This window comes from Carcharhinus amblyrhynchos, chromosome 13, assembly GCF_965287045.1.
Source record: "Carcharhinus amblyrhynchos chromosome 13, sCarAmb.v2.hapA, whole genome shotgun sequence".
Classification (NCBI taxonomy): Eukaryota; Metazoa; Chordata; class Chondrichthyes; order Carcharhiniformes; family Carcharhinidae; genus Carcharhinus; species Carcharhinus amblyrhynchos.
In genome coordinates this window covers 20,976,758-20,990,156 of record NC_137336.1, presented here as the reverse complement: position 1 = coordinate 20,990,156, position 13,399 = coordinate 20,976,758, and the positions used below count along the sequence as shown (strand labels likewise).

Genomic DNA, 13,399 nt, shown 5'->3' with positions numbered 1-13,399 from the left:
AAATACCAGGTACCAGATTTTGAAAGTTTTTTTTAAAAAGGACTTGAACTCGGATTCTCAAAGTGGTCAGCTATTTATTTCCTGGAGGAAACCCACACAAACTCAGGGAGAACGTGCAAACGTCACACAGACAATCGCCTAAGCTGGGAATCGAACCCAGATCCTAGGCACTGTGAGGCAGCAACACTTGTGCCATCATTGGGCCATCATGCTGCCCCTTTTGGGACTTAATTGTTCTGTTTCACGTCAAGAAATGTTGGAATGCCTCCCATTGAGTAACATGATGATGCTATTGCATCTCATCATGCATTGGTTCACCAACATCTGATAAACATGTATGGTAGGATAAAAATGCCTCTTTAATCGACAAACAAAGTCAAAATAAATAGAAAACCACATCTGTGTTAAATATTAGCTTCAAAAGTTCAGCCCTCAGCCTGTTTGAATAAACACATCCATCATCTGCCAATGAGATTGGTATCACTTCCTCAACCTTGCAGGAAGCGTCACAGAGGAGTTTACATTATTACAGAAGCTGGTCCAGTTCTCTGCTATGTGTTCATTCAGTGATTCACTGCTGAAGGAAAAGGGGACAAATACTGTAACTAATTCTGACATTTTGTGACCCTAGATTAGAATCACCCACGCGTTCACTGATACTGGAGGCACCTAAAGGAGTTGAGATACAAGCTGAGGCGGGCAACATGCAAGCTACTTGTCGAACGGAATTGAAATTGGAATCCGAAGACGGTGAGGTGGGTGAATAAGGACATAGGTGGCATTTATACTTTACTCTGAAATAATTATTACTGAAATATACATTTATCTATACAAATTCCAACATAAATATGGAAATTTTTCAAGTTTATTTATTAGTGTCACAAGTAGGCTTACATTAACACTGCAATGAAGTTACTGTGAAAGTTCCCTAGTGGCCACACTCCAGCATCTGTTTGGGTACACTGTGGGTCTATTTAGCATGGCCAATCCACCTAACCTGCACATCTTTGGACTGTGGGAAGAAACCCACACAAACACAGGGAGAATGTGCAAACTCAACACAGATAGTGACCCAAGCCGAGAATTGAACCCAGGTCCCTGGCGTTGTGAGGCAGCAGTACCACTGTGCCGTCCACTTCGAGGAAATTTCTAACATAGCGGCAAGATTTTTAACCAAAAACCACCATGGCATATGAGAAAGATGATTGAGAGTGTGAGAAAGGGGAAAAAAAATTAAGAGAGATTTCTCCCATTTCTTGAACTAGGAGTTGCACCAGGTCTGTGAAAATAATGATCTGACAGCTTCAATTTAGTCCTTAATAAAAGCCAAATCACAGTACACAAAGATGCTTTAAATAAAACATCATGAAGTAATGATCCTATCAAGCTAGCAGTTTGATTTGTGTTACCACCATCAATGAAGTGTGCCTCACATCAGCATCTCCAGGCTTCTGGAGAATGCATCTTATTTAAAAAGAACACCTGATAGCATCAACCGTGACATAGAACGGGGGTGAAATTGGATAGCTCTGCGGATGTGAACTGGATACAAACAATCTTTGCTCTGGAACTTGTCGGCCAGAGGCACATCTGATCTCGGCTCCAGGCCTTATCTATACTAGTCTATGTGCCTCCCATGCACATCCCCGGCATCTTGGCCATGAAGCGGATTTAGATTTCAGGTGGTTGCAGTATCGATTGTGACCTTTTGGTAGGAAAGTAGAAGCTTGACTGCGGGTAAGGCAGCTGGGAAGTTGGGTGTGAGTAACTGATTGGGAGAGATGGGTATTGACCTGGAAAGGAGAATGACGATGGTAAGCGGTATGGAGGTGATTCACTTGGGGAGAGAGATGTGCATAGGCCGATAGTGGTCTTCGGGACTGCAATGTGACTGGAAAAGGTGCTCCTCCCCCTAGCTCTACATTCTGGTGACTAACTCTTAAAATTCAAATTAATTTTTTGGTTGCTGCCTCCAGTAGTGTCCTTAATGGCGATCAAGTTAGGCCGTATGGAAACCTGGCTACCCTGAATGCAACTGATCCGCCTTAGGGTGGCCTAATTATAGGACGTGGTCATTAAGCAGATGCTTCTTTTTAGATATGTGGATCCTGCAGGTATGGCGGTGGCACAGTTTGTTTATATTCTTTCATAGAATGTGGGCAACAAGAACAGAATTAGTTCTTTCTCTTCATGCTTGAATTCATCATTGTAAACGTTGTGGTTAGGAACAAAGACTCTAAGCTTGATTGATGGCTGTTGTTTCTTCAAAGGGAATAAGTGATTTCCTTTATACTGTTCCTGGGTGTGAGGCTGATTTAAATATATTTTCAATCTGATTTGAATAATATTAGTGAGCCTTGGACGCAATCATCCGGGCTCACTTGCTTTAACTTGCCTCAGCGGTGAAGGTCCCCACCAGCAAGGAATACCTACGGTCCCCTTCAATGGGGAGTTGAAGGTGACCTGGCTAGTGTGATCGGAGGCTAGCCTGGCACTGCCCACCAGCACCAAGTAGTGCCAAGGGATCACTGCCAGAGGGGCAGGGACTAAGAGGAGAGGGCAGGACTATGATGGGAGGTACCAAAGGGAAGGCGACTGACTAGGTAGAGGTTGGGTGGTTTGGGCAGTAATCGTGCGGGCCTCTACTATAAGCAACTGGCAGGAATCAGATTGTGCATTATTTTTGCACAAAGTGATGTAAGATTACATTTTCAAACTCGCCCAGAGAACAAATCTGACACTCGACTTCAGGCTCATTCAGCATTTAGAATTTTTTAGTAAGATCACCCCCTACAATTCCATGAATCAGGGATCTCCGAATAGAATTTCTTCATTTTTATACATAACTTGTTAAATTCCATAATATATTCTTCTATGGAATAATCATCCATCCTGCTAAATTTTTCACAGTCTGCCCATGCTTCAAAAGTTTTTAAGAGATCATTTTTCTTATAAATTCTGTTCATAAATTTGAAAAGAGATTCTCAAACTTTCCTCAATGTCCAAATGATATGCCTGTACCTCCAAAAATACTTTGATTGATCTACTTCTGGTGGGAAGCACAAGTGCCAAGACCATATCTTCCTCTTTTTTTGGTTAGGATGTAACCCATGCCCATATATCTATTTCATTCTCCCACTGGTCAGAAGTTTAGCTTTACAAAACCACAGTTGAAAATTACACTCTGAAACTTTATACTTGGTTTCTGTCATTCTTCTCCAAAGTAACTCCAATTATAAACTTCTGTTTAAAAGAAATCCTAGTAGATGATCTTCACTTTTAGGCCAACCATCCTTTGTCAATGTCAACAGGATCCAAGCCGGTCGGTGAAGTCAAAACCAAGACACAGAGCTTTTTGTTACTAAGAGAGTTTACTGACTTTGTTTAGAGTCAGTGCTTGTTACTCACACCAGTGTCCCAGCTATCTCCTATTCATTTGTGATCAAATACCCATTGCCTGTTTCCATTAACAATATAATTGACATTGACAAACCTCAACAATGTAATTAAAAAGACCTTGACATACTGACTGGTATTTTGAGACCTTGCTCAGGCAAGGCGTGTAAAATCTCGTCCACGGCCAACAGAGAATTCCATTCTGCAAGCCACGCCTGCCCCGATTGCGGGGCAGGCGTGCTGGTAAAATTTTGGCCACTGTCCCTTATGGGTGACTGCCTACTCTCAAATATTTTGCCAGCTCAGCAATCTTCGATAAATTCTACCTGGGTTCAGAGGAGAGGTGAAGAGATAACAGAGGACAATTGCCTTCAGGCATCCTTTCCATGTGTTAAAGGGCACCTTAAGTGACTTGCTCGCCTGCCACCTTCCTCACTCCTGCCAAAATTTCTTGCCAGCCAACACCTTCCCCGTACCATTTTGCCAGTCTTCATGCCTTCCATTCCACCCCCATTAGACTGTCAAAAGTTCAGCCCCATGGAACAGTACCAGGACCATGCACACAGGCTGAGTTCTCTGAACAGCTAAGAAGACTGCAGTCTGGAGATGAGAAATTAGCTTTTACTTCAATTAGTGGGAGACAGTCAATAGATTGAGTTCATACTTGGAGAGCCCAAATACTAGAGATTTAGATGAGGATCCTTCTAAGAACATTGCAGTGCAAATTAAAACAGTGATTAGTGAACAGTCCTGAAGCAATTCTACAAAACCAGTGCTGCTTCAGTCAGGACAAGACGTTCAGTGATAGCTTAATTTCTAATTGTACTTTCACCACAGAAGGTTCTGGGTGAGTTAACAATTTAGCAGATTTTATGAGTGGAGAAACGAGATGACATCAAAAATCTTTCAAAGGCCAGTTGGTGTTTTATGGGCTTTGATAGCACAGAGCAAATATTTGAAAATCAGAACTGAGCAGGCTGAAATCTGTCAGTGGGCTGATGGTGAATTGAGTCGCAAGGCCCTGTATGTGAATTTGCAGGTGGAATTACTGTTTAAAAATCTAGGGCGGGAGTATCCAGCTGCGCTCAGCCCAAGACTGGAAAATCCCACCCATGGAAGATGAACCTTTGCTTGGTCCTGTTCCACCCACTATAATTCCCATGGTGGGGAGGACAGGAAGAATCCACACAATGTCTGTTTTGTCTTTTGAGTATGATTTGTAAATGGTTGGAGTTATTCCAACTTAGGTTTTCAGTTTTGCCATGTGTTCATATTTGCTGACGAATGTGATTTTTGGGCAGATTTCCCCGGTCGTGATGGTCTAAAAGCCAGAAATTCTCACCCGACCATCAATGGCGTTTCACATTCTCCGCAACCCGCCCACTAAAATTCCAGTGATAGGCGGGATGGGAGAATTCCAGCCTTGGATTTTGATCTTTCCTCCTCATCCCACTGCAGTTAACATGCGTGGTTACTATGGATCAATCAGAAAGCAACTTAGAACATCGTTGTCAATGAATTATCCTTGCATTAAGATACAAAAAAATTGTTAAATGGAATGAGAATGGGAGAATTGAGTTATTCACCACAGCATTTCCAGCCACAGTGTAAAAGTAGTCCAGTTTTTCTGGTCAATGGTAATCCCCAGGATATTAATAGTGGTGGGGTTAATAATGGCAATGTCACTGAATGTCAAGGGGTGATGCTAAATTCTCTGTTGTTGGACATGGTCATTTCCTGGCACATATGGCATGAATGTTACTTGCCACTTATCAATTCCCCATTCTTTCTATAATATGTGCAACCTCACACTTACATATAATAAAGTTCATTTGTCTATTACACCCCATGCTGTGGGTTTATTAATATCCTCCCATATTTTATCACAGAACTCCTCTGGTCCCGCTTTGGTATCAACCACAAAGTTTGAAATTGTACTTCCAATTCCTGAATCCGAATTGTTAATGTAGTAAACAATAGTGGTCCCAGCACTAATCCTTTGAGCCACCACATTCCACTCTTTCCGATCTGGATAGCTATTTTTAATCTTTGCTTAGTCTTTTCTGTTTTGTAGCTGATTTGCTATGTGTTTTGCTGCCACTGGCTCCACATGTTCTATCTGTATTCATAAGCATATTGTGCAGTAAGATATCTGGGAACTCCCTAGTCAATAGCGTAGTTGGGGTATCTTCTCTGCACAGGCTGCAGCAGTTCAAGAAGGTTGCTCACAATCGTCTACTCAAAGGCACCTGGTAATTGAAAATAAGACAACCCTTGCCAGTAATGTCCAGCTTCCTTGAATAAGTTAAAAAACACCAAAACTTTTTGGGGGGTCCAAGATGTATAATGTTAAATCCACTCTAATTCATATTTGCATTTATAAAATGTAAATCCTTTTGCAATTAATAAAATACAAAATACTGTCACTGTGCACAATCTGCATACAAAAATATATATTTACCATCAATGCACAACTTTTTCTTCAATTCCATTCAGGTCATCAAATCAAGATATTTTCACACTTTAAGCATCAATAGGATTCTCCCATTATTGTATTCATACTATTCTCAGAGTTGATAAAAATGCACAGTACAATCAGTATTAATACATCCACAAGATTTTCAGTAAATAAATGTGCAATATTACCAATCTTAATACATCCAATATACTCTCATATTCAATAAATACACAGTGCTCCAACAGTTCATAATATATGTAGAGTATCCTCTTTCACAGATGCAGAGTAATCACACTTAATAAATGTCCAGCTTTCTCAATTCATAAGTCCATGCTCACAACTTTAAATGCATAATGTTCTCAGCATTAATAATTGTACAATATGCATAGTTGTTAGAATACAAAAAATTCTAGTATTAATTAATATATTGTAGTCTCATAATAGATATAAATTTTGTATTTAAGTCAGAGTTCCTAAACTGTAACTTTAAAAACTTCTGAGATTGTGGTTCCAGTGCAATTCCTATCACTTGTCAAAGTTCTCTTCCATGCCCTCTTCGGAGTTCAATGGAATAATATTGTTAAAAGTTGACATCAATGCTCTGGCTGTCAGCCAGTCACACCATTGCCTGTTTGGTAAATTCAAATCTCCAAGAGCCTATTTATCACACTTTTTTGTGGTTTTTGTCTTCATTGTCAGATGTACAACTCTTTTGTTTTCTTTGGGGTGATAATTCCATTGGATATTGATTTGACAAAGTGTAGAAGCAGTAAAAAGACAGGAATTCACCTTGTAATTTATACTTATTCCCCTCGCAAAGTAGCGGAAAATCAAATCTCAGACTTGATGAGATAGATCTTAATTTCTGCTTTGCTCTTCCCTCACTCTTCCCCCACAATATGTAAAGAAGTTGATCATTCCCAACTCCATTCCCTGCCTCACTAAACGGCAAGGGTTACTGTCCCACTAGCATTCTCTCCCCAATCCTTAATTGTCCAAATATTTTTATTTCCACTCTTCCACTTTTAATCCATCCCTTTGGTGGGATTTTCTGGCTGTGCCTGCTCTAAGACTGGAAATACCTGCCCGAGGCCAAAGGACCTTTAAATCGTCCATCTAATTTTCTGACATGCCCATGACAATTCCTGCGGGAAGCAGGACAGGAAAATTCTGCCCCTAGTCTTTTTCTCCTCTCCTCAACCCTTTCAATTTCTGACCCTCTACTATCCACCATTATATTTCTCTCCCCTTACTTTCTGCCATCCCTCTCTAACTCTCCCACATTCCTCAAATCCCCATCTCCTTCTTCCATCTTCAACATTTCCCTTTTCTCCTTCCCATCCCCACTTTCTCCTCATAGTTCCTCTTTCCCCCTCCCTTCTGTCATCTCTCTTTCCTCCTGAATGTTTGCCCCACCCCATCACCTTCTCCCTGTTGTGTTGTTGCAATGAAATAAGCATTGTTCGCTCATATGAAATTATGTAAACACATTGTAGGTTCGTTTATTTAGACTAGGAACATGAAAACATTTTTACAAAGGTAGAAAACTTGAAGACAGCAGCAGCAGAGTTCCAAAGCAAAAGTGAAATGAAGATTGGATCACACAGCACATCTCCCTTCCAGTGATGCAGTGCTGGTATCTTTTACAGGCATTTTGCTACAATATCCCTCTTTTGCTTTAAAGATACCTTTCCCCCTATTTACAACACATATTCATGTTTGGTTCCCATTACATAAGCATAAAGAACTAATGAATCTATTTTGGGCAAAATTTTCCCATCCCACCCACCACAGGAATCGTAGCGGGTGGGACGTGGACCATGCAAAGATCCATTGACCTCAGGCGAAATTTTCCAATGTTGGGGCCAACACGGCTGGAAAATCCCACACTTGGTTTCTAAAATATAAAGGTATTCTACTGATACACCCAGATTTTTGGTGGTAATCTTGTCTGTAGGTTTCTTTAATCATTCACTGTGATTTGTGAGGTTCATGATGTGAAGATGCCAGAGTTGGACTGGGGTAAGTACAGTAAGAAGTCTCAGAACACCACGTTAAAGTCCAACAGATTTATTTTGTAAATTGAGTTTGTGTCTTTATATGCCCTGTTTGCGAACAGAACTCCCACTTACCTGACGAAGGAGCAGTGCTCCAAAAGCTAGTGGATTTTGCTACCAAATAAACCTGTTGGACTTTAACCTGGTATTGTGAGACTTCTTAATCTGTGAGGTTGCCTTTCTTGGATGTTGTTCCTGGCTGCACTTAGGATCTTGTCCTCAATTCAAGCTAACTGTATGCTGGAATGGTTCTGATTTACTCTTGGCTATGCCTCATTTTTTTGTGTAATGACTTCATTGCATCTTGGTTCTGAACAAACCTTTCTCAGCTCAACTGGTTGCCACATACCTTCTGTGAGGTCCTGGATGCAAACTTGTTGGACCAACTGTAAACTTGGCAGGGCTATTCCTGCATTTTACATCCTACGCATTGGTCATCTACGAGTGGTTCTGTAATTTCTGATAAGATCAAAAAAGTCAGAGGTTGTAAATTGGTATAGACTGATCTCCCAAACATGAGTAATGGAATAGCTGCACTTAAAAGTCTCATTCTCAGATGTAACACTGCAGAGTGTGTAGATCTTGCTAGGTCTGTCTGCATTTGAGAATTGGTGAGTTCACAGTGCAATTCATCTGTTCATATAAAAACAAAAAAAAATGCTGGAAAATCTCAGGTCTGACAGCATCCGTGGAGAGAGAAGATACAGTGTTTCGAATTGATATGATCTTTCATCAGAGTAATCCATGCATTGTGAGGCTTACAATTGGCTGTGAGCCCCCGGGATGGCAGAGGGGTGGAGGGCTGTGTTGAGGCTGCCTGCAGCAGGGGCCTGACAGCTCTCTCTTTATCTTTCAGACCCCTGTTGCTGCTATTGAGCATGTGCAGCATCAGAGATCTGCACATGCGCAGTAGCTCCTTCTGCAGGCTGGCTGGCAAATTAAGCCCAGCCCACTGCCTGCAGCAGCTAGAAACAATCTAGCCCATATTTTCAGTGATGAAGTGCATAAGACTGGGTGTGAAAATTCACCCAAAAATGGATCGGGAACTCTCCCATTTTCATACTAGCTAGACATTTAGAATCAATCTCATAAAATTCCACCCCAATCTCTTTAGCTCTTCTGCTGTTAATCTTGATACTTTCAGCCTGTGTAGACCTTCATTCTCAATTGCCAGGCAGATATTCACGGCTGTCTTGTTTGGGGAATTTTGTGAACCTTCTGTCAAGATCCCTTTAACATTCCTTCTCTATAGTATCTAGGATGAGTGTCAGCGTATTGCTTTTGTGCAAGTTTCGCCCTTTATATTCACAACCGTCTCCGGTTCGAATTTTATGACTTTCTTTTTGATTCTCCCTCTTTCGCTATCAATCTGGCCCAGACCCTGGTCACTTGAATTTCCCAACTGAATGGACCTAGTGCTTACCAACTCTTTATTTGAACATTATCTTAGCACTGTGTCTTCCCAATTTTTCTGCTGAGTCACCATTCTGCAGTTTCAACACTCTCAAATGCAGTGACTACATTGTGGTCTTCCCCGACTGTCGAGGGTTGTCTCCTGCCATTTGAAAATGATCTAAGACTACTCACCAAGTTGTTCCTGTCTTGCTGCCAGGTTGTTTGATGACTGCTGAACACTGTGTCAAGTTGTTACAATGATATAAGCACCAATTACTCATAAAAGACTCTGTAAACATGTTGTAGATTAAAGTAGGAACATGAGACCATTTATGTATAGGCAGAAAGCTTGAAGACATCAGCAGCAAAGCTGTGTATCTTTTGGGTAACCAAATAAATTAATAAATTGAGGGAGAAAAGGGATACTGTGTTAAAATAAATGGAATCTCTAAGGAAACATCAAACATCAAAAAGTGTGCATGTGTTTGTGTGGTGAAACTAAGACTGGATTGCATAACGTATTTCCTTTCTGGTGATGTCATGCTGCATATTAAAACATTCCCCTCTCCTCACTCCTTCTTCCCTTTTTGTCACCCATTCCTCCTCCTGCCAGCTGCCCACTGAGTCCAGTTATTTCCGTCCTTTAGCCCTAATTGAGCTGAATACTGCACTGGTGAGAACAGAGGTGCCAAATTTCCTTATTCTCTTGAGAAAGTTGGTGAACTTTCTTAACTGTAGTGTCACCAGGGACCAGGACAGGTTGTTTGTGATTTGGACACCTGAAGACTTGGAGCTCTCAACCATTTCCACTGCTTCCCCGTTGATGTAGACCGGGGTATGGCCTCCACTATGCTTCCTGAAGTACATGACTAGCTCCTTTGTTTTGTTGACATTGAGGGAGAGACTATTGTCATCGCACCTGTTCACCAGATTCTCTATCTCTTTCCTGTATGTGTTCAGGTAGATGTTAAAGAATCCATGATTTGAAGAGGGACAGGAGTGTTTTCCTGTTATCTTGGTCAATCTTCCTGACTTAATTAGAATCTCCAAAAGTGAGATTCACTGATCATTTATTCCTTTTATTTGTGGGATCATGCTGTGCACAACTTGCCCAACATGTTTCCCTGCATTAACAGCAGTGGCTGTACATCAAACCTAATTGATTGATTATAAAATGCTTTGGTGTATTCTAAGGACAAAAGGTTATAGAAATGCCAATCATTTCATCTTTTTTAATCTCCAAAATAACTTCTAAACTCTAATATAAACTCAGAGATGATTTGGCATTTAGCCCATACGCTAATATACATTTTCATTTTATTGAGCGCAGTAAACCGAGTCAACCTGTTCGAACGAAATGGATGTGGGAAAACAAAATGGCATGACGTTGATTGTGACACTTTGATTTTTCAAATCTGCGATTGAGATTCTCGTGATCTTCCGTGTTCGCTGGTGATAACAAAGTGATTTTTTTTTAAAAAGCAGTGGACCTCATTGTTCATAGCTTTTTATTTATTCTCTTTCAGATCAGTTTGGAAGCCGGAAAAATAAAATTACTCAGACTACCTATGGGTTCGTACACTTCGTCCCCATCTGCTCGACAAAATGTCTTTGAGGTTTGCGTCTGCCCAAACGGAAAACTGTTCCTTTCACAAGCAGGGGTGGGCACCACATGTCAGATAAACAGCAATGTCTGTCTATAAAGAATTTTTTTTTTAAAAAAACTGCACAGGGGACAAAATCCACAGCCATTGCCAGCAAAGTTCAGGTCTATCGAATTTTGGACGGTTAAGGGCGGCCATACCTGCGTGGCGTAAGCTTGCTAAGACACCTTGGAAAAGGCCGCCTATATAGACACTTTGTGCTGACTGTCTTCAAACCCCTGTTAAAATATCGTTTCAGTATAGGGGTTAAAAAAAATGAACACGTAATCATTTATACTGAGACATGTCGCTATAACATCTCTGTTCAAAGAGGGTGAAAAAAAAACAAATGTATGCCTTTGCCTTAACTGAATGCACTCAGCAAGGAAAGCACATTATTTTTAAGTTTCATGTGTGTAATTGGGAGTGCAAAGATTACAAAACGTGTAAAATGATGAAATCCCAGTACGGAAGCTGAACCCAGTAATCATCAGGTTATGGACTGTAGAAGTTTTGACTACATCTATTAGGGAGGAAAGGAGATGGCTTAGCAGACAGTGGGGCAAGGTGCAGCTAACTCTAAGGTAGAGCGACAAGTTGGTATGCTGTCAGGTGCCAGACATCACAACTATCGTGTTTTGAGGGGGTTTTTTGTGCTACGTTATTCTGCTTTTTTTAAATCCCAATATCATTAACTGTCAATCCATTGATAAGTTCTTCAGTTTTTCCTTCGGTTTTTGGAAAGTTTGTTGAATCAGTTTGGGCTGACATTTTAGTGCAGTATAGAAGGAGTATGGCACTGTTATGGAATAGATTCATAGAATACCTGCAGTGCAGAAGGAGGCTATTCAGCCCATTGAATCTGCATTGACAACACTCCCACCCAGGCCCTATTCTAGTAACCCCACGTATTTACCCTGCTGGTCCTTTTGACACTAAGGGGCAAATTATTATGGCCAATCAACCTAACTTGCAGATCTCCAGACTTGGGGGGGGGGTTGAAAAACAGCGCACGCAGAGACGGGAAAAATATGTAAACTCCACACAGTCACCCAAGGCCGGAATTGAACCCAGGTCCCTGGCGCTGTGAGGCAACAGTGCTAACCACTGAGCCACTGTGCTGCCTGTCAGAGATACAATCATTCTAATGGGATATTAAGAGCATTCTCTCTCTGTTTTTGTGGAATATAAGAGAAGTCATGGCACTCTTCAAAAAAAAAACACGTGCCCTCCTTAACCAATGCCTCCATTAAAATAAAATCAATCACAAACTGGCCATTCATCACAATACTACACTCAAGACAACTTTCACATTTCAATATGTAATAATAACAGCACTTCAAAATAATTCATTGTATGTGAGCTGCTTTTGAGAGACATAGGCTGGAATTTTACCAGCACGTCATGGGCGGGCAAGGCTCAGAGAACGGAATTCTCTGTTGGCCTTAGGCTGGATCGACGAAATCCGGACAGGCGTGCCAGTAAAATTCTGTCCATAATCTACAAAAATGATCCTTCTTATTGTAACTTTAACAATAGTTGTTATTTTTTAAAAGTTATAGAATCATTTTAATTTTTTACCCACAAAATATGTTGATTTCTTTGGTTGTCACTGTAAGTATTTTCCTTAATCATCAATTGAAAAAAAAAATTGAAGAATATTTGAGAGGAATATCTTCTCTTATTTTTAGCCATATCCCTTTTTGTCTCAACTTATCCCCAGCTGGTCAGGTCACCTGGAGAGGGTTTCAGGCTTCCATGAATCTTGTTCAATAGCCACTTGTTTGCACAGGAACATTACATTAGTCTCCACAGGTAAATTTGGGGGCAAACTTTTCGTCCTGTTTTACCAGTGATGAAGTGGCTGGTCTTGCCTTGCCACTTTTCATAGAATCTCTACAGCGCAGGAGGCTATTTGGCCCATCAAGCCTGCACTGACAGCAATCCCACCCAAGCCCTATCCCTGTAACCCCAGGTATTTACTCAGCTAACCACCCACCCCTGACAATAAGGGGCAATTTACCATGGCCAATCAACCTAACTTGCATATCTTTGGACAGTGGGAGGAAATTGGAGCATCCAGAGGAAACCCACACAGATACATAGAGAATGTGCAAACTCCACACAGACAGTCCACACCTAGGGCTGGGATTGAACCTGGGTCCCTGATGCTGTGAGGCAGCAGTGCTAACCACTGTGCCACCGTGCTGCTGTCAGGTCATGCTCACTAGGAAATCCGATAGTCATGCCAAAAGTTGGAGTCTGAATCATAGATATTTGAGGCAGTGTCTTTTTAATTAAAAGCTGATAAATAAGAAAGATATGTTTCTTGAAAAAAAAGATGATTGAAATAATTCAAGTTGCTGCACATAAAATATCTACTTGTGATCCCAAGTCATTACAACTGCTAGTACATAAAGCAATGTAACTTGCTGAACAGATAACCCCCA

At 41.0% G+C, this 13,399-nt stretch overlaps 1 protein-coding gene across 2 annotated transcripts in view; it reads left to right on the top strand.

The window, feature by feature from the left end:
• sgcd (sarcoglycan, delta (dystrophin-associated glycoprotein)) overlaps positions 1–11,937 on the top strand; it is a 479,929-nt gene extending 467,992 nt beyond the window's left edge. For both annotated transcript variants that reach the window (XM_080201363.1, XM_080201362.1), the window contains exons 7-8: positions 632–755; positions 10,833–11,937. In XM_080201363.1, coding sequence (XP_080057489.1) covers positions 632–755; positions 10,833–11,009 — 301 coding nt within the window. In that variant the 3' untranslated portion in view covers positions 11,010–11,937. The remainder of the gene's footprint in view (positions 1–631; positions 756–10,832) is intronic.
• The last annotated feature ends 1,462 nt before the right edge of the window (positions 11,938–13,399 follow it).